The sequence below is a fragment of the Arvicanthis niloticus genome, chromosome X (assembly GCF_011762505.2).
Source record: "Arvicanthis niloticus isolate mArvNil1 chromosome X, mArvNil1.pat.X, whole genome shotgun sequence".
NCBI classification, from domain to species: Eukaryota; Metazoa; Chordata; class Mammalia; order Rodentia; family Muridae; genus Arvicanthis; species Arvicanthis niloticus.
The window spans coordinates 60,204,951-60,227,152 of record NC_047679.1 but is presented as its reverse complement, the minus strand read 5'-3'; the positions used below and the strand labels follow the sequence as shown (position 1 = coordinate 60,227,152).

Sequence of the window (22,202 nt, the reverse complement as noted above, 5' to 3'; positions counted from 1 at the left end):
TCCAGGCCCAAGTTTGGGGAAAACAGAGTCAAAGTCAGGGGCTATTGTGGTCCAGACAGAAGCAGAAAGACACGACAGGCAGGCTTCCTTCCTGCCTTGCTCTTATCTGAGGGTGCAGAAGGCAATAGGAGCTTGCCTGGGGTGCAGGTGAGGCATGTCTACCCTAAGCCGGCCATCAGCTCCAGTTCCCCTCTCTTCCCAACTAGCAGCTTCCCACCCCCACTCGCTTCCACTGCAGAGCTCGGGCCCCCTCCCGCTCCTCCCTCAGCACCTCCCTGGCCCCGCCCACGCTCTCCCACCCAGCCTGGGACTGCGTCATAAGTAAGCCCAGACCTGAGCTTGCTGCTTGCTGCCTGTGGGAGACTGGGAGACAGTAAGTGCTGCTCAAACAAGCGCGATCCTCTCCTCTTCCAACCTGCAGCCCAAGATACTGATTCGAGCCGCGCCTTACCGCGCAGCCCGAAGATTCACCATGGTGAAGATAGCCTTCAACACCCCCACGGCGGTGCAAAAGGAGGAGGCACGTCAGGATGTGGAGGCACTCGTCAGCCGCACCGTCCGAGCTCAAATCCTGACTGGCAAGGTAGTTCCCACTGGGCCCACCTCTGTCTTCTGGGTTTTGTGGATGGAGAGAGAAGGGGGAATATGCAGGTGCAGAGAACAAACTGTTGGCTGCCCTGCAGCCATAGAGGTCTAGGCAGACCAATCTGCAGTGTAAGTTGAGTGGGTCACCTTTTACTGTGCTTCCACTCATCCTCTCTGCATCCATGCAGTTCTATCGCTTAACACCACCTATCCCAGGAAGTTGTTGGAAGGAGTTTGAAGAAACTCCTGCATGTAATTTTGTTATGAGAAATGGGTTATGGAATTATCCAGAGGCACAATTATAGCTACGGGGCAGAACAGCCACACAGGGTGAACAAGGGCAAAAGACTTAACTCTTTTCTTTTTCTTTATTTTTGACGTGGGTGAAATTATATGACTCTGTGTCTTTTGTAGGATCACTTTTGTGGCGGTTGAATGGAGGCAAGGGGCAACCTGAACTCAAAACTGTATGTGTTAGGGAAAGTGTGTGTCTGCGCTCGCGCGGGCTCTCTCTCTCTCTCTCTCTCTCTCTCTCTCTCTCTCTCTCTCTCTCTCTCATTCACACACACACAAACACAATTTTAGTTAGCAGTGGTAACAGTTAGATAATGGAGCTATTAAAACATACATTGGTTTCAATTCTTGACAAAACACGTTTAAAAATAAAATTTGAGATCCTCTTCTTTTGGTTGTTATTTCTTTTGAGCAATATGCCTCATATAGACATCAGAAGCATATCCATGTTGCAATTTAAACAATTCATTTTCCAGGCACTGGAGAAGAGCTCTCCTCCTAGGTTGTTTATCTAGTCAAATTTATATTTCCTTTAAACACCAACCATGTTTGAAGTGTCGATAAATTGTCTTTTTTTTCTTCAGTAAAATCTTAGTTTTACAAAGCAATCATATTTTCTTTTACATCTGTGGAATCTGCAGTCCTGGAGCTTGCTGTGCTCTAGCTTGTCCTGTTGTCTGTAGAGAGTTTTCTCTTCTAGGTTCAGACTGGATATTTGAAAAGTGCTTTGAGTGACATCTGAATTCATGTTGTAAAACTTAATTATGCATACAATTTGGAATGCCAATGTGCTGCGGCAGAACTTTCATCATGGAAACTTTCAATATTTAACTGTGCAATCAAACTAGCTTTTGTGTATCACACATTTTAGAACTCAAAAGTAACACCCCCTTGCACTGTTGAGGTTTTAATTAAATGACACAAGGTCACAAATATGTAGTTGTCTTCCTACTAACTTTGTAAATGAAACACGGCCAGATTTGAGGGGAGGTCTGAGTAGATGCCAGTAGTTAAAAATAGCCACACAGTAATCCTTTTTTCCCCTCACCACCAAAACTTCATGACTTGAAGAAAGATTCAATTAATATGTAATACTTCTGCCAGTCCTGTGGTGTGATGGGGATTAAATAAAAACAAACCTTTCACTTTGATTATATTTCTTTGTTAGGTTTTAGAAAAGCGGCAATAGAATCCTATCCTGGCCACTCTGTTAGTAATACATGACACATTACTTTGTGATATATGGATTAGGCCTGATCTACAGAGATTGAACACATTGGACTGATAATTGGCAAATGATATACAGTAACTTTTAAAATACACTTCAAAAAGAAATTAGCTATGATAATTGATTCATTCAACTACACTGAATTCCAACAAAGTTAAATGAAAACAAAAGAGATCCCTATTCCTACTAAACAGGAGCATCTAGTGAAACAAAGACCTCATACTTTAGCCATGCTAAATAATAAACTTCCTGAATTATTGGAAAAGAGAAATGAAATTATAGTTCAAATTGTTCTTCTGTCTCACTAACAAGAAAAAAAAGTCATTCCTCAGAGAATTTCAAATTAAGCTATTATGTGCCTTTTAGCAAGTAATTTTATCTTTCTGCACTGAAATTTAATTATACAAAATGTCTTCTAAGATCCCACAGCTGTATGACAGTAGTTTACAACCAAAATCTAAAGTTCAATTTCTGTTAGTGCTCAGTATTATATAGATTTTTTAATGAAAATAATTAAAATATTTCAGTATGTGCTGAATATAACTGATGAAATAAGCTTAAAAAAGTTTTATTAAGAAAATAAGAATTTAAAATTTTGACCTTTAAATAAAAAACACTTTATTTTGAGAACAAAATTATCAAATAATTTTCTTCCCTTGCTTTTTTCATATTAACAAGCATTTTTTTTTACCAAATTTAATATAAGGTCAGTTAAATGTCCAAACATTATAGCAATTTCATGAAAAATTCCGATGGAAGACCAACTAAAATAATTGTTTAGATATCAGCTTGCATTATCAGGGCTAAGATTTCCTGCCTTCACTAATTCTATCTTTGAGATATAATGTGGCCGAGGGGTGTGTTGTGACATTCAAAATAAAAATAGTAGGCCTTGCAATTCCATGCCCTATGGAGGGCACAGTTAAATTGCTTACTTTTTATTTTGGATTTTTAAAAAAAAAAATTTTCAGCAAATTATTGATTTCATAAGAATGTTTTAAATTACTGCTTCAAAGACAGCTTTTGTATGTAGCAAATTCTCTACATTCAAGCCTATTGTTTAATCTAAGACGTGGAAAATAACGTTACTGTAATCTATAGAATAATGGATAATACCAGGAAGCATTGTACTTACTAATAAAATTAAGAATATTAATTAATCAATTAATTTCTAAAATGAAAGACAATAAGTCTTTTCCAACTTCACAATAAAGCTTTTTGAAAACTAGCCAACAAATTGAAGGTTACTAACATTCTTTTAAGTTAATAAACTGATTTCTAGGCAAATAGCAAAGAGTTTATTCTAGAAAGCCAGTGTTTATAAAAAAAATATAACTAGATCCAATTACTTAACATACTTTCTAGAGGCAAGCTGTACTATATCATATCTATAGTTAAAAATACAGTTGCATCCGTTAAATATGTGTTAAAAGAGCAGGCCTATATTAAATGCTTTTAATAAAAATTAAATGATTATTTTAATAGTTCTACAAGTGCATATTTTGAAATAATAAAGTTTGAAATGCTAGAAGGAAGGCTAGGGTAGCTGCAGATACTCTATATATTTGCATCAGAAATTGTCTTTGATTAAAATGCGTTTGTTTATTTTTTAAATATCTTGGTTTTTAGGGGTGATAGATAAATTGCACACAATCGTCTGAAAGTTTAATTTTGGTTTGTTTTCTATTTTGCTTTTTAATGAATAGGAGCTCAGAGTTGTCCCACAGGAGAAAGATGGCTCATCTGGGAGATGTATGCTTACTCTCCTAGGCCTCTCATTCATCTTGGCAGGACTGATTGTTGGTGGAGCTTGCATTTACAAGTACTTCATGCCCAAGGTAATAATTCTAATTCTTAACACTTTGAATTACTAACTGCCATCTGTTTCATTATCAACCTAATTAATTATGTGGTAGTAACCAGAGAAATGAAGACTTGAGGAACGTTTTCAAATTACCTTTTAATCTCTGCTATTGCCTAGGAGGCATCATGATGCTAACTATAATGAAGGAGTCTCAGATTAACACAGTATGATGAATTGACATGAGTTTAAGAAACAGTGCAACTGTCATGGTGGTGAATATTACAATGTGTCCCCTCCCCAACTTTTCTCTCGTAGAGCACCATTTACCATGGTGAGATGTGCTTCTTTGATTCTGAGGATCCTGTCAATTCCATTCATGGAGGAGAGCCATACTTTCTGCCTGTGACTGAGGAGGCTGATATCCGTGAGGATGACAACATTGCCATCATTGATGTGCCTGTTCCCAGTTTCTCCGATAGTGATCCTGCAGCAATTATTCATGACTTTGAGAAGGTACATTTCTTTTTCTTGCAGCTATTTAAGAATTTTCCCTTTTCCCTACATCACTGAAAGGCAACGAATCTATTCATAAATAAACATCTTTTCGAAGCAAAGCTCTTTCACTGTGTTGTTATTGAGTAGAAAGTGGTGGATTTTCAAGCCGTTTGTTCAAATGGTATTTAGTAAATCTGCACTATTAATACCCATCTTTTCTTACCTTCCCAACAGGGAATGACTGCTTACCTGGACTTGCTTTTGGGAAACTGTTATCTGATGCCCCTCAATACTTCCATTGTTATGACTCCAAAGAATCTGGTGGAGCTTTTTGGCAAACTGGCAGTATGTATTTTAAAGATCAAATTTTTTTATAAGCATTTCCAAATAATTTTGCTTCGTTATTCTAAAAAGTTAATGAGTTGGGCCAGACATTCCATTTTGTTGAAATATTTTTGAATGAAAAGTGTGTGCTGTGCCAAAATAGATGGAACTGAAGTATTTTATGTTAAGCAATGTAAGTCAGTCAAACAGACAAGTGCTTTATGTTCTCCTTCATATGTAGTAGCTAAAAATGTTCACCTGAACACAGAACACTGATTAATAGAGGTTGAGGAGGAAAAGGATGTGGGGAGAGGTGGATAAAGAGAGGTTGGATTGGATCAATGCATGCAGTGTGTATGTGCAAATAGCACAGTGAATTTGAAACCCGTAAACGCATGTGTATAATAAAAATAGTATAGTATATAAAACTGAATTCCATTTTAATAATGTCTATTTTTAAAAGACTATAAGTAGGAATTTAAATACTGTCTTTGAGAATGTATCATTTTAATCTCTCTTGATTTCATTTATAGAGTGGCAAGTATTTGCCTCATACTTATGTGGTTCGTGAAGATCTGGTTGCTGTGGAAGAAATTCGTGATGTTAGTAACCTTGGAATTTTTATTTACCAACTTTGCAACAACCGAAAATCCTTCCGCCTTAGACGCAGAGACCTCCTGCTGGGTAGGCAATTTATTATTATTGGATGAGTAGAAGAGAGTGGGAGTAGACTGCATGGGAATATTGTTTCTTGAGCACAGAAAACTCCAAAGCTTTTATTTTATTTTATTTTATTTTATTTTATTTTATTCTATTTTATTTTTGTGCCTTTACAGGTTTCAACAAGCGTGCCATTGACAAATGCTGGAAGATTAGACACTTCCCCAATGAATTTATTGTTGAAACCAAGATCTGTCAGGAGTGAAGAGTGACAGATAAAGAGTATCCTTGGTAATAAGAAGTCAGAAACTTACCATCTGACTTTGATATTGAAATTGATGGGATACTCAAGCTATTTACTCATACATTTACTCTATTGCTTATACTGGAAAAGGAAAGGGGGGAGAAAACTACTAACCACTGCAAGCGATTGTCCAATTCTAGTTCAATTGACATTGCTTGCTGTTTTCAACAAGCCAAATGATTATCTTTTCTCTTGAATTTATAGGGTTTAGATTTCTGAAAGCAGCATGAATGTGTCATCTTACCATCCTGACAATAAAGCCCATCATCTGGTTTTATTTAAAGCAGGTTCTTGACAAAATCACTTGGCTAGAGCATGCTTTAAATTTAAAATATTTGAAATTTGTTTTTTGACATTTTTTTGTGTGAAGCATGTCAAATCTCTTACCATTCTTTTGTTTTCTTCTTCATTGTGTTCAACTCTCCTGATTTCAGAAGTTACATTTTTGCATTTCTATCAGGTGCTGTGTAACGAATCTGACTGATATGTGAACAATATTCATGAGGAAGCAATTTTTTACTCATGTAATGATTCTTTCTCACTGATATCTGTATTGTGAAATCCACAGAACTGTACAGGTGCTGAATGCTGTAAGGAGTTCTGGTTGTATGAATTCTACAACCCTATAATAAAGTTTACCATACTCAATCATGTTTTATTTTCATCACTTGCAGATCATAATGTAGAAATTATTGATTTAGTGTTTGTTTACATGAATCAGTTATAAAATTATGAACATAACTGCTTCCATTCCCATCTCTACATATTTATGTTTCATGATCTCATATTTCCTTATTTTCACTTTGTATTAATTGTGTTATAAATATCTTATAATTTTCTTGCCATACAAATTCAACTACTTACTGCTATTCTTCAGCTCAGAACAATTGAAAATGTTTTACTGGTTTTCCTTTTTTATAAAAACATAGACAATCATATGCATCCGTAGAAGCTCAGCAAAGACGAACATTGAACAAGGCATTGAGACTTTTTGAAGTTAAATTAATTTATTTAGTGCGTGTGTGTGTGTGTGTGTGTGTGTGTGTGCGCGCGCGCGCGCCAAGACAAGTATGTGGAGGTCAGAGAACAACTTTCTTGAGTAGATTCTCTCCTTCCACCTTTACATATGTGTTAGGGATGGCACTCAGGCTCTTAGGCTGTCAGGCTCATTGAAACATGTTCTTTAACCTTTGGGCCAATAGTGGTTCAACACTGATGATTTTTAACAGTTTCACAGGCTTAACATCTTTACACATTTATCTAGAAGTATAAACTCTATCCCAAGTAGGATGGTACTACAGTTTCTTTTCTATTTGCTGGTAAGTGAGTATTGCTCAGTTACAGTTGACAATATGCTTTAGTTAAAGCTAGGGTTTTAAAATAGCAGCATTATTTTAAATGAAAGAAACGCAGCTATTTAACCTCATAAATCCAGAAATATCACAAACTTTGAAATACATAGAAAGAAAATAAAGATTGTTAGAGAGCAACAGTAACTAGTAAATTCAAGAACTCATTCTCAGCTGGACACAGAGACAGGCATTTATAATACCAGCTACTCAGGAGGCTGAGGTAGATGAAAGCTTGAGTCTATGAGTTTAAGATCAACACAGGGAACATACAGTCATTATTTCTTGAAAAGAAAACAACAAAAACAAATGATTAATCCTGAAAACACATACAAGTAACATTATACAGACCAAAGAGATTACACTTAGGAATACAAATGTGTACATATATACAGATATGCATAAATAGCAGTGTAGAAAGAGGCCATGGATTTAAAGGGGAATGGGGAGGGGTGCATGGGAGGGTTGGGTAAATGGAAGGGAAATATGTTATAATCTCAAAAAATATTTTTAAAAGCTTGGGGTAAACAGAAATAATAGGGAAAAGAACTGATTCATTAAAAGAAGGAGGGGGCGGAGAGATGGATCAACATTTAAGAGCATTGACTCTTCTTCCAGATGACTCAGGTTTGATTCACAACATCCATATGGCAGTTCACAACTGTCTGTAACTATAGAGCCAGGGAATCTAATCCAGGAAATTCCTTCTTGTGACCTCCACAGGCATCAAGCATACAGGTTATACATAAGCATACATGTAGGAAAACACCCATTCACATAAAAATACATTTTTATTTGAAAGAAATGATATGGTACAAATTTTAAATAATAAATAAAAGAACATATACAAAGAATGGGAGAAAGTTCAAAAACCATTCTTTAAAATTCTGTTAAATTAATCATATAAAAATATATAGTATATTATATATTATTTATATTAGAAAAAAGAAAGTGTATTTTCAAATTCATTATGTCTAATGGTGAGTCACAAAAAGAAGTGATAATTTTTGTATTTATTCAGTGTTGTTTCTGACATGCTGCTCAACATAGGAATATAAAATAAACATATATTTTTCAGAGAGGAGGAAATTATATTTGTTACTAGATAATGTTGTCTAAACCCTAGAGATTAGTGGATTAAAAAATAACCCTAATACAATGATTAATTGTGATAAACACAAAGTGAATGGCTTCCCTTTATATCACTACGGACCAAGTATACATAAATCCCAGCAGGTAAAATATAGCATACTGCATTCAGTAGCAACAGAGACATAAATGAAATGTCTATATTTATTTTGAAGAAAATGAAAAAGCTTAGTTAAAAAACATAAATGAAGAATGTTGTGTAACTTGAAAGAAAAGGCATCATTAAAAACAAATGTCCCAATTAAATTCATTTGTTTAACCTCATTCCAACAACAACAAAAAATGACAGAAGGATTTAGGTTTCAGAACCCAACAAAAACTATTTGAAAGGTTTTCTAGAAACATAAATAATTGAAGATAACTAAATAAGCAAATAACAGTAATAAGATACAAAGATACCTTACATGAACAGCCATTAAATCAAAGCTAACTTTATAATAATTCTAGCAACGACTTTCATGCAAGTTAGAAAACATAATGCCCTTCGAAGAAATACAACCATGCAAATTAGCACGTTTTGACACAAACATCTGTAGAAAGATGCCTTGTCTATCAAATTTTGTTGATAAGGGACTAAAAGAAAAGGGTAAAGTTTGTATTGGCACATATGAAATAGCATAATATTCATAGCTATCTACCTAGTCTTTCATAAATGTTCATAACTAATGAATAAAAAGTATGTTTATAAGAGTTTGTAAGTGGGGACAATTTTGATCCATTTGTGAACTCTTAATAAGAATGTGAAACATGAGCTGAAAATGTGAAATTGATATTCAATGTATTACCTAGGGTCTTAACAGCAAACATATGGCACCTTCAAATTAGATAAAGGAGTATTAATAACCAAACATATAAGACTTATGAATTGTGGATCATGGGACCAAAATAATGTGAGAGCTAGCCTATGGGAGGAATGCTGTTAAATGCTACCCTCTGGACAGTATTTAGATTTTGAAGTCATGAATTCACCACAGATGTAGTTACCTGCAGGAGGCTTGCACAAGACTAGGTCAGTTAAAACATTCAGCATTGAGAAGGGAAGGGTGCTCGAGGCCCCATTCATTACTGTGGAATTGTTGGCAGTTGATGGATGCTAGCGGAAGGGAGTGCCACTTCTTACCTCCCACAGCTGCAATACAAGCTGAGTATCCAGGGTAGAAACTGAATTTCATTCCAGGTTAGGACTGCAGGCATGTAGAGAGTTCCACATCTGAGAGCTCCAGTAGAAGCTGCAGACCTAGGGTATGGACCTGTCCTGAGTTAGGGTAAGGTCTACCGGTTTTTGAGAAATTCCACATTTTCAGTAGCTTTAGACGAAACTGTGGGCTGAAAAGGTGGCTCGGAGGTTAAGAGCACTGGCTGCACTTCAGAGGTCCTGAGTTCAATTCCCAGCAACCACATGATGGCTCACAGCCATCTGTAATGGGATCCTTCTTCTGGTGTGTCTGACAACAGCAACAGTATACTCATATACATAAAATAAGTAAATAATTCTTTTAAAACACAACAACAAGAAGAAACTGTGGACCCAAGATGGGGATACAATTTGATTCTGGATTAGGCCTACAGGTACAACAGATGTTCAACAACTCAGGATGCTACAAACTAAGGCTAGGAATCAGATCTGACTTGGGGTACGTTCCACAGGTATATGGAGAGATCCACAACTCACTCTAAAAATTGCAGGCCCAAGCAAGAGACCCCAGTCAGCACTGAACAACACTTGGCCGTGTGAAAAAGACTCAGGATAGAGCCTCTGTCCCTAAATGCCAGTATCAAAGAAAGAAACTACACCCTAACCCTCCACTAAACACTGCAAATGTCATCACTGACACAGAAAAAGGACACATTTTAGAAAAATATTAGAAAGGTTCAAAAGAAAGAAAGAAAACTTTAGCTAATGAACTAACTCTGAGTATGGAAGTACCAAAGCGCAAACAGGAACAGGAAAATATAAGACAACACATCTCCTCCACAATTCACTAATATAATACTGGTGCCTTGTTAAAATGACTCTGAATAACTACCAATGAATTTAAAACAATGTTTATAAATACTTTAAAACAATTCAAAGAAGATATGAGTAGACTTCAAGAGAACTAACTTAAGGAGATGACTGGAATGGTTAATCCAAGATATAAAAAAGAATAATTGAAGAAAATCTAAATGAAAATTTTTGTAGAAATGAAAAAAATCAACAAGCTAAATAAAAATCTCAGTGGAATGTCTCAACAATTAAATGGATCATGTAGAAAACAGAGATGTGGGGATGGAAAACGAAGTAGAGGCCCTGGATAATTTAGTAAAGATCAATGAGACGTTATAAAAAGGTATATGTGAAGGGAATGTGAGCGAGCTCTGGGATGCCATGAAAAGATACATGAAAAGACCCAACCTTGGATTAGGGGCAAGGAAAGAGAATGCCATAGTGAAGACATAAAGCATAATTTCAACAAATCGTAGAAGAAAATTCCCTAAACACAGACAAAGGGAATAAACTCCCCCATGACATATTCTAGTTAAAAAATACTTTATAATACAAAATGGGGGCAGAGCTGGAGAGATGGCTCAGTGGTTAAGAGCATTTATTGCTTTTTCAGAGGACCCAGGTTCAATTTCCAGCACCCTCATGGCAGCTCACAACTGTCTGTAACTCCAAGATCTGATACTGTCACCCAGACATACATGTAGGTCAAACACCAATGCACATAAAACATAAAAATTAAAACACAAAAACCATCACTTGAAATACACAAAAAAGAAAGGGTATTAAAGCATGTAAGAACAAAAATCAAATCATCAACAAACACAGGCCCATGAGAATAATGCTTGATTACTCAACAGAACATGGAAAGGTATACTACAAGTTCAGAAAGACCAAATTGTTAAAACAGATTATTAACCCAGAAAAACATAAAATTGGGAAAAAAAAAACCTTTATTGGTTAAAAATAGATTAAAGAAATTTAAGACCTTTTTTAAAATAAAAAAATTTATTTACTTAGAAGCATTCAGAATGTCAACAAAACAGCCAATTTTTTTTTTTTTTGCAATTACAGAGTTGTATTCAGTTAACAGAGCAATTATCTCCATATAAGCTGCATCAGAGACAACTGAAGATGGAAAAAAAAAAAACAAAAATAAAACGAAAAGAAAAGGAAAAGAAAAACAAAACTACTGTCCCCATATATAACTAAGTTGTGCTGTGCACCAACAAGCATCTGCATTAAATTTCCATGCCAATTTACAATCCCCAGACTGTACCAGGCAAGGTTAGTGGCTATTGAAAATACCACCAGTACAGGGCTATCTAAAGACACATTCGGTAGTGTGTTAACTATACAAAAAAGACACTGTACAGTTTGAAAACAAATCTTACACAGCCTTACATTTCAGTTTTTTCTTTAAAAGGAGTGAGTTGTGTATAGGGGGGTTAAATGCTTTATAGACAAGAAAAAAACTGCGCTAAAACCAACTTATTCATCATCATCTTCTTTATATTCGTCTTCATCTTCCTCCTCTTCCTCCTTTTCCTCATCCTCTTCATCCTCCTCCTCATCTTCCTCTTCCTTCTTTTTCTTGTTCTCTTCAGCCTTGACTACCCCCCTTTTTCGCTACATCAGGTTTTCCTTTAGCTCTGTAGGCAGCAATATCCTTTTCACACTTTTCCTTCAGCTCAGCAGCCTTCTTCTCGTAGGGCTGCTTGTCATCCGCGGCAGTGTTGTTCCACATCTCTCCTAGTTTCTTTGCAACATCACCAATGGATAAGCCAGGATGCTCGCCTTTGATTTTTGGGCGGTACTCAGAACAGAACAGGAAGAAGGCCGAAGGAGGCCTCTTGGGTGCATTGGGGTCCTTGAACTACTTTTTGGTCTCCCCTTTGGAAGGGATGTAGGTTTTCGTTTCTCTTTCATAACGAGCCTTGTCAGCCTTTGCCATATCTTCAAATTTCCCCTTTTCTTTAGCAGACATAGTCTTCCACCTCTCCGAGCACTTCTTGGAGAAGTCTGAGAAGTTGACAGAAGCATCTGGGTGCTTCTTGTTGTGCTCCTCCCGGCAGGTTTTCTTACTCCTAGGGAAGACTTCCTATTGAAAGTATTATGCTAGTAGAGTATGATTAAGTGTAAGGAAGATAAAAGTAAATTATTCCTAATTGCAGGGATACAGTGGAATGGTGAGCAAATAATTCTTTAAATCAACTATAATTAAATAAAGTGAACTAATACAGCAGGAGGCAATGGCAGTCTTGGCTGGAGGGCCCCACTGCCTACATGCTTTTATTAATAGCTATTCAGTCATATAACCGCCTCCATTTAACTGATTTCTTTTCTATGACAAAGAAAAAGATGTTCCGAAGACTATTGGAGTGATCTATATATCCTGCCTTTAACTGGTTCTCCACCAAAACAGTGTCAGCAATCCACATTTCTCCAGCAAGCAGTCACTCCAGCAAGAATCCAGAAGGGAGTCTCTCATAGTCAAGTGATCCAGGAGGCAAATTTCCATAGGAGCATACCTTATGATATATCTACCAAAGCTGTTACTGAAAAGATTTGTCCTGGGATACACTGATCCCAACTTTTTACAATTACTTTAAGGATTTATGGAAGTAGTTGCACCTTTTGAGTTTTACCTAAACCTCATAAAGCATGAAATCCCTGATGTAACATCTGATGAGAGATAATAAGGTTTATGCTAAATAAAAGAATTCCCATTTGTCTTGGGATATCTCATCCCCAGAAATTTACAGGCATATTGGGGAGAACATATGGCCTAAAATACCTTGATGACCTTTGGCATTGCACCAGCTGATCATGGTAGAACTCTGTAATGGTGCCTATGCCTCATCAACTCCCTGCAAATTAGCAGCAGCTGGCTCAAAGTGGCCATGGTGGGACTGGCATCATTCTGAAATCACAGAAGCCTAGAAGAAGCTCTGCAGTTTAAATAGAGATATACAGATATACTGCATTTTTAGATAATTCTCCATTACTATTTGTACCCAACAAACATACTTTGAGTATCAAAAACCTCTGTTCCGAGGAGTGAGTCATGAGTAACTTAGCTCATTTAACACTGGAGAAGATCATCAGTTGATCTATTTTTTAATTCAGGCATAATAACTACAAAGTTTGGTTAGAGGACCCAGAACTTTAATTTCCTCCTGTATAACCATCAGCTATTACCTCCTAGTGAATCTGTAGTCCCCTTAGGGTCTGGCTGCTTCATAAAGTAAATCCCCCGCTGTGCCTAGCAGTAGTGGGGCCTGGTGGGAATGGTGTGGACCTCCAGGTTAGAGGCTAATGTACTTCAGGCGGCAGAATTGAGGTCCAATCCCCTACTGCCTGAGGTCGCCTAGTATAGTTAATTGATAGTGCATTTTAGTGGCTTAGGATCACCTGTCTGCCATTTTGGTTTACAGGGCTCATTAGAGATACATAAGGCCCTATTATTTGCTGCAGCCTGGCTTGGATCAGCTGTTTCCCCACTCTCAAAAAGCTTGCCCATAAATATTCTTTTGTGAATAGTATTACTTAGCCCAGTGGATTCATCTCTGAAGTCAAAGATATAATACCAGGGCTGTGCATATTATCTAATAGATACAAAGGCCTGGCTTATTTATTTATTTATTTATTTACTTTGAATTTCCTGTGGTAGCAATCACTCTGTGAAATGTCCAGGTTTTCCACATGTATAACAAGCACCACCTGTTCTCTCAGGGCATACACTTTCCTTAAGGGCAGCTGAGAGAGCTGCACCTTGTAAGTGGTTAGGACCTATATTGGCACACAATTCTAATCATCTCTTCTACATTTAAGCTCTTGCAAGAACCTCTAAGTGACTCCTTGAAAGAAATATTGGCATTCTCCAAAGTCAATTATTTAAGTAGCACTTTTCCTGCTTTTGGGTCAGCTCTTAGGCACCTTGTAACTTTTAAGAGCTGGACTAAAACGTCTGGGTAAGGCTTTTCTGAGCTGAAGAGAATTTCAGGCAGTGATAAGGTTTTGTCTCTTTGGTGCACAACTGTCTCCATGCCCTTATGGAAGCTATGTTAATTTGTTGGTAGGCTTAGAAAGGATAGTTTAATTGGTTTCTTGCTCCTTCATGAAGCCTTGTACCTAGGAGCAAGTCTGCAGTTATAACAATTCCATAACCTCAATTATTCAGGTCTTGATATAATTCTATAGATCCAGTTTTGAATAGCAGCTAACCTCCTGTGTTTATGCAAAGTTTTGCTATACCTAACCAATCAAAGAGAAGCCAGACACTGTTACTGAAAACAAGTATAAGAATGAATTCTTAGCTATGTGGAGCCATAGACCCATATGTCATACAGTTTTATTTCATCTCCCTTAAAGATTTGGAAGCTCAGCCTCATGACAGCACAGCATTTACCCTAGGTTACTTGGGTCCAGTTGCTCAAATACAAGAAACCAGTATCATTAGAGTGTTCTCCCAAATCTCTCACCCTCAATAAGACCCTTGAGTCTTTTGGTGACACAAAACCAAGGCATAATTTTGCCATGGGTTGGGTGGCCTCATATTTGCAATCAGTCTCCTATGTATCAGCATCTGAGGCATCAGACACGTCAGGACAAGCCTGACCTATAAATCTAGTGTGTCATTGTAATCTTGTGGGGCCTGGGGATTCTGTGGAAGCTAAACGAGTGGCTCCCCTATCATTATCTATGCCTGTTTCTCAGGGGGAAAGGGTTTGCTCTTCCTAATCTGAAGGACACAGCTTATGAAGCAGGACTCTTACAGGTAGTCCTCTATGGAATTATGTGTAAAATTCCATAAACTGAAAGTAAAAATGGGAATATATTCAGGCCCTTCAGCCCTGTATCCATCTCTTCAACTTTCTCCGTATTATCTCCTAAGTGGCCAAACTTCTGTTTCTTCTTCAGAAAAGCAAGGGTAAGTTTCTTGAATATAACTGAAGAGTTGGTGCCGCTGCACTATATGTACTTTACTTCATCAATTTCTCAAAATTTCTCTAGTACTGACAAATAATTTCCTATCTCTAGATTCTACTTGTTAATAATTTTTTATACTATATGAATTGAAATATGGTCCATTTACTCCTCCCTTTTATTTATCCCTTTATCCTTCTCGGTTTTGCTATTTTGTTTCTTCTTTTCTCATATTTTTTTATCTTCTTGTTTTGTCTTTTATCTTCTCTGGGCAGCATTCCCTCATCTGACATAAGTGTTCCCAATAACCAGTATCTACATTCTTGTTTCTGGTCAGGAGCCACTTGCCATATCTATCATGACTCCAGATAACTAGGGCTAAAAGAAAATAAGGAAAACATGCACACACACAAAAAATCTGGGATTTTTTTTTTTATTGAAATGGGTTCTGTGATAGAGAAACCTCAGTGCTGTGGGAAAACAGCATGTTTATTATAGCCAGTTGAACTAGGATGCAGGGTTAGTGCATATAGCTGAACAAGGAGGCTGGGTTTATTGTATACAACCCTATCAGGGAAACATTAAGCTAATCTCAGTAGATGCAATCTCTGTGGGAGAACAGCCTTTAGGCTGTAAACATCTTGGAATCCGGGAAAAGCTATGGTGAACATTTGATTCACAGACTATCAATATCTCCACATGGACCACAGGAAGACTTTGCTATCCCTTTGGGGTGCATTCCAGAGAGAAGGCTTTGCATTTTTCCCATGGGTTTGAGACTAGGGTCTTTAACATAGCTGGCTCATGTCAACACCACATTTACTCGGGGGCTTTCTCTGCCCCCCCCCAACTCTACAAAACAGATTATTTCATGAAAAAGAAAGCAAGACAGGGTTGAGGTTTGATGAGAGGTCTTGGGAAAGTTAGACTGGGAAATGGGTGTTAAAATGATCAAATACATTGTGTACATATATACAATTTTCAAACAAATGAAAATAAGGTTAATATTATGTTAAAAATGACCTTTAATGAAGTTCACTAAAAAAAGCAGAAATGATACAAGTTCACAACCCCTAGTTTTGAAAATTCAAGGCTATTCAGAGAACATAGAAAGACTAGCTGTAGGGAAGAAATGTCCCTGACAGAAGATGTTGCTTTCAGTAACGGATACACTGAACTTAGCCTCTAATTGTCTGCTGTGGTTATGCATTGGCTGAACTCAACTAAAGACAGATGGAAAAACAGTTAGTTCATTGATAGTGTCCAAAAGTCAGCCTTAAATATAAGCAGAATGGGGGAAGCTCTGGAAATTCAGTCAAATAATAGCTACAACAATGAGCACTTTTTCCTCCTTAGCCTCTTGCCTGCCTGCCTTCCTGCCTGCCTGCCTGCCTGCCTGACTGCCTGCCTGACTGCCTGCCTGACTGCCTTCCTTCCTTCCTTCCTTCTCTTTCTTCTTTCTTTCTTTCTTTCTTTCTTTCTTTCTTTCTTTCTTTCTTTCTTTCTTTCTTTCTTTTCTTTCTTTCTTTCTTCCCTCCCTCCTCCTCCTTTTTCTTCCTCCCTCCCTCCCTTCCTGTTTTCTTTTTCTTTTATTCTCTTTCCTCTTCTTCCCTCCCTTCATCAACCCTGTTCAAATTTTATTGTTAACACAATTAGAGTCACCTGGGATTAGATTGGCTTTCATGCATGCCTGTGGGGGATTTTTTTTGATTGCTAATTGATGTGGGAGGGACCAGTCTACTGTGAATGCTTAGGCTGGTGGGCCTAGTCTATATAAGGAAACTAGTGGGGACCTGAACTAGGAGGACAGAGAAAAAGCCAGCAAACCACCTTCCTCCATGGTTTCTGCTTAATTTCACACTCATGTATTCTCAGTGATGGACTATCACCTGAAAGCATAAGTGGGGGTATGTCCTTTAATACCCATTTTGGTGGTGATGGTGTTTATCAAAACTTGTGATCTTTTCCCCTCAAATCAGACTCTTGAATACTGCAAGTCACACACCTCCATGCCCAGCTAATGTCTACTTCTATTACACATCAAAACAAAATATTCATATCACAACCACAAGGAACACACATATTTCCATTGCCTACAATGTCCCTGCAGAATACTCCAGTAACTAAATTATTAGCTGTTTTCATTGCTCTTTATATGAAGCAACAAAGTGGGAGAAGAGATGTTGGGAATTGGTTCTAATGTTTTGTCTTATTTTGGCTCCCAAAGAGCTATGCTTCTAGACATCTCTGAGTGTCTCTGCTCCTAGCTGGCTTCCACTGGAGAATTGATGTACAGCAATTGGCAGGACAGGACTTTTAGATTGTCTGTGCAAGAGACCTAAAGAGAGGGGAGAGGTGAGAATTGCCACAATGCGGAAGGATAAAAATGAAATGTAAAGGCACATCAGCGTGTAAGAATCCAGAAAAGTGGCCCTAAAGTCCACTTCCTGGTTGAGTCTGAGGTAACAGAAATGAAATGTTGATTAGCAAATTGACTCAGGAAAGTAGGAGGGGAGAATGTATACTAGCCTGCTAGCTTTGGGGAGGATTAGAAATGCCCAGTCTCTCTCTCTCTCTCTCTCTCTCTCTCTCTCTCTCTCTCTCTCTCTCTCTCTCTCTGTGTGTGTGTGATTTGTGAATCCAGAGAGGTCTTGGACAGGTACACTACCCACCAGGAGCCAAAGCAGTTTAACTAATTCACCATTACAGATGGCTGTGCAATGTGGTAAGAACTCACTGTTAAAAATTACTTAGAGATTCTTGGATAGAATAAACACATGCCAGGATATACAATTAGGAGGAGGGAAAACTGGCTTCTCAGCAGGCTACAGATTTTTCCCAAGCCACATGAGGATTTCTTCCCACAGTTCAGAACTATACAAAAAACATGAGCTCAGAGATGCTGGGAGCCCCTGCTATGCAAAGCAACATATTGCCTGCTCAGAGGAAGGCAGAGACAGGCAAACAATAGAAGCTGCCTGCATCCCGAAACCAAATAAATAACTAAAGGATAGAGATAATTAAAATTTGATGTAATTGTTTTTTAAGGATAGAAGGAAGTATAATGGTAATTGTTCAATTGTTTTTAAGTATACATGGAAATTAGGCTTATACAGTAAGTAGAAGGGAATTTAATTAAAGTTAAATACTTAAATAAATATTTTGAGGCTTTTGATCTTAAATTATAGGTGAAAGAGCAGGGAGTCATTAGAATAAACTTACACAGATAGTAAAAGCTTATGTTAATTTAACTTATATAAAGAAAAGAGACATATATTCCCACAGAGGAATTATTCTCTATAAAAGGGAGGATTTAGATATACTTAGATGAATAAATAATTGAGGCTTTTGATCTTAAATTATAGGTCAAAAAGCATTGGGTAGAGAACCTAACCTATCTCAGACAGTAGAAACTTAGGCTTTGATCTCATTATTAAAAATTCATTGTATAAAACCAACCAAACAAAAAACAAAAACCAAAAATAGGAGATAATGGAGGCACACTATCTCGGTAAATAATATTTGTTTAGATTGTTTTAATTGTTTTGAGTTGTTTTAATTATGAAAATGAAGATGATTATAAGTTTGGTGGTATTTGCAATATTAAAATTTTACTGGAAGAGAGGTCAACCTACACCTTTAATGATTCTGGTTACTGGACCAATGACATGCTATTTTGGGAGAGAGGCTCTTTATTTGTGTTAACAGGAAAGGAGAAAAGGCTTTGGAACCCTTCCAGAGTGATATGGATCAGATATGATATGGGAAGATCCCCCTGAAGATCTTGGCTACAGACAGAAAAGAAAAAAACAAGAAGACCAAATAGGACAGGTAAGTTGATCTGCTGATTCCTTGACAGGGGAACATCCTAATAACTGGTTTACACATAAAAATGTCTCTAGCCAAAACTTCAGCTAAATTTAGACAATAAATCTTGTTGGTTATGCAATCCTTAAGATCCATCATGCCATCTTTCACATGGCATGAACAAAGATTTTTTATAATTGATTATTGATCAAATTAAGTCATAAAAAAGACAGTTGCCTTTCACCTGCTCCAACAAGGAGCAAATTAATCCTTAACTGATCTATGCTCCTTGCACAATCCATATGAATATCTTAATAGTACTAAAATTTTGGTTGTGAGATTAATGTACTACAGATTGTACAACTTGGGCAAGATTCATCCTAGGGATGATGAAATGATGTACTGTTCCATCCCCCATGTCCACCCTACACAACCCCCTGCTTCTTGATGTTGTTCAGAGACTTGCTTCCAGAACAGCTTCAGGAATTGCCACTGATTCCAAATGACTTTGCTTCATCCAGCCTTTCAGATGGATCCAGTCAAAACTTTAGTCAAGCCCTGAGCCTTCTAAGCACATAGAGACTGATGTTTAGAAGAGAATTAAAAGATGCTAATTCTCTTTCTTAAATCTAACAAAATTTTCTAATTTTCCTACCCCTCCACCCCTTAAAGAATTCTCATTGCCCATATTTAGCAGGAAGAAGATGTAGAGTGTCATCCTGATCCCTTGGGTTTGGGTGTTTGGTTATGGTTATTTTACAAATTATAGATAGGTTGTCATTTTGAGGGATAATTTGGAAATGGTCATAATTTTGACCAGGAAGGAAATAGCTGTGATGGATTACTATATTCATTCTTAAGCAAAGTATTATATAGCTACAATCTTACATTGCTAGAGATCTTTATAATTGATACAAATTGTAATTATAATTTTACATTGGTACAGAATTTATGGATTGATGCAGATGTAAGAATTTCATTGATATAAATTTCTTATACTGATACAAAATTTAAAATTAATATTGTTACTCTTAGCTAGGCATTGTGCCTATGCAACTCTTTTAAGAATACAAGGCTTACACTCAGTCCTTCTAATAACTGCTATTACAAACTGTTTAAAATGATGAAGTAATGCAAGTTAAGGGCAAAGTAATAAACCCATGTTTATATTAGATTCTGGTCTGACTATATTAGGGTACTTTCTACAATATTTAATTGGAAATAGCTAAGAGTAGTGAAGGTTCAACAATCCAGATATACTTTATATAAATAGTCTTCCAAAACATCATAAATCCACAGAATGTAACATTTAATATTAATTTATTATTAAAGATAATTTGACTAAAGACATGTCTGCTCCTGATAGTACCCCCTTCTTGGTTCAAAGAAGAAACTGAGCATCAAAACTTCCATATGGAGTTGTTCCAGTTATGGCAAAATAGCCACTGGACAAAAATTACCCTATTCACCTACAGACAAAAAATACTATCTGTGATAGTTTGTATATGCTTGGGCCAGGGAGTTGCACTATTAGGAGATTGTTTCCTTGTTGGAATAGGTGTGTTACTGTGGATGTGGGCTTTAATACTCTAATCCTAGCTGCCTGGAAGGGAGTATTCTATTAGGAGCCTTCAGATGAAGATATAGAACAATCAGCTCTACCCACACCATGGATGCCTGCATGCTGCCATGCTCTTGCCTTGATGATAATGGACTGAATTTCTGAACCTGTAAGCCAGCCCCAGCTAAATGCTGTCCTTATAAGAGTTGCCTTGGTCATGGTGTCTATTCACATCAATAAAACACTAAGACACTATCCAAGAAAGGAAAGACACACAATTCAGGATAGTCAACAGTTTAGCTCTGCCAAGACAGAGTAAACAAGTTATTCATAATTCCTGCTTCATTTCAAGGTCTGACAGATGGTTGTGGGCCAGAAGGCTGAAGACAGATGTTCAAATGACATTTTGAGGAATAGGGAACTCTCCAGGTAGTCATCTGTCTCTGCAAATTTGGTTAAGTTTTGGAAGCTATATTGCTGTGCTTCCTATATAGTCAGGTAATATTTAATTTATTCTCAGATTTCTGATGGAGTTGAGGGTTAATTACAGCCACATAATCAAACTTAAGTTGTTTAACATTGAGGAAGATGATATAGAAAGGATGATTTTCAGATGGTAATACAAGTTAAAGTCAGAACATAGTTCAAATATAGAATTATAAACTAAGTCAGGATAAATAGTACTTTAATTGACAAATATGATGCACTGAATGTTAATTATATAATCATACTTTGTAATTTACATAATTGTTATAATTATGCTCAATTTGTATATGAAAGACGAGACTTTTTTATTTGGACAAAAAAGAGGAGATGTTGGGAATTAGTTCTAATGCTTTGTCTTATTTTGGCTCCCAAAAAGCTATGCTTCCAGACATGATGGTCCCTGCCCCCACCTGGCTTCAATTGATAATAAAAAATTACCATACAACCATTGACTGGGCAGGGAGACAGGGCAGGACTTTTAGATTATGTGGACAAGAGATCTAGAGAGAGGGGAGAAGAGAGAATTGCCATGATGTGGAAGGAGAAAGATGAAAATTAAAGGCATACCAGCATGTAAAACTCCAAGAATTTTTTCCTGGTTGGGTCTGGGATAACAGTGACAAAATATAAATTTTAAAAGATATTAACTTAGGAATGCTGGAGGCGGTGTTTGTTAGTTGCAGACAGATTTAGAAATACACAGTCACTGAAGTAGTCAAGGCATATCAAAATTAGCTGGTGTGTATGTGTTTGTGGTGTGTGTGTGTGTGTGTGTGTGTGTGTGTGTGTGTGTCTTTTTCGAATGCAGATAGCTCTTAGGTGGGAGTGTGCATGTGACCCACTGGTTTAACTAATTCACTGCTAGAAAAGGGGGTGGAAACCAGCCAAACTGGTTTAACTAATTCACCGCTAGAAAAGGGGGTGGAAAGCACTTCTGCTTTAGCATCTGATCAATGGGTGTTTATGAGACCTAAAGTGATAGTTTTATAGAGTCTGTTCAGTGTCCTATTTATTTTAAACTCTGGAGCATCTTGATTCGATTTTTTTTAATCTAGTGAAACAGTTCAATACCTTATCACTGTGATATTTGATGTCTTTATAGTTCTATTAGCCCTATTTTTGGTGCAGATATTTGTTGATTATGGCCATTTGGCAAAGTAGTAATAGAGGCACCTTAGCAACTTTTTGTGCTTCTGTACTCGTCCTTTTGGGTTTTAATGTGTACTTACAACCCTAGTTCTTC

General features: G+C 37.0%; 1 protein-coding gene across 1 annotated transcript; it reads left to right on the top strand.

The window, feature by feature from the left end:
* Positions 1-323: 323 nt before the first annotated feature.
* Positions 324-6,342, top strand: Itm2a (integral membrane protein 2A). Its single transcript, XM_034486201.2, has 6 exons — positions 324-583; positions 3,814-3,945; positions 4,227-4,424; positions 4,641-4,751; positions 5,264-5,414; positions 5,567-6,342. Exons 1-6 carry the CDS (start codon positions 473-475, stop codon positions 5,653-5,655), a joined length of 792 nt encoding a protein of 263 aa, XP_034342092.1. The 5' UTR covers positions 324-472; the 3' UTR covers positions 5,656-6,342.
* Positions 6,343-22,202: the final 15,860 nt, after the last annotated feature.

Coding starts and splice junctions, on each gene's coding strand:
- Itm2a (XM_034486201.2), top strand. CDS start 473: ATGGTGAAGATAGCCTTCAACACCCCCACGGCGGTGCAAAAGGAGGAG. Junction 3,946..4,226: donor ACAAGTACTTCATGCCCAAG/GTAATAATTCTA, acceptor TTTCTCTCGTAG/AGCACCATTTACCATGGTGA. Junction 4,752..5,263: donor AGCTTTTTGGCAAACTGGCA/GTATGTATTTTA, acceptor TTTCATTTATAG/AGTGGCAAGTATTTGCCTCA.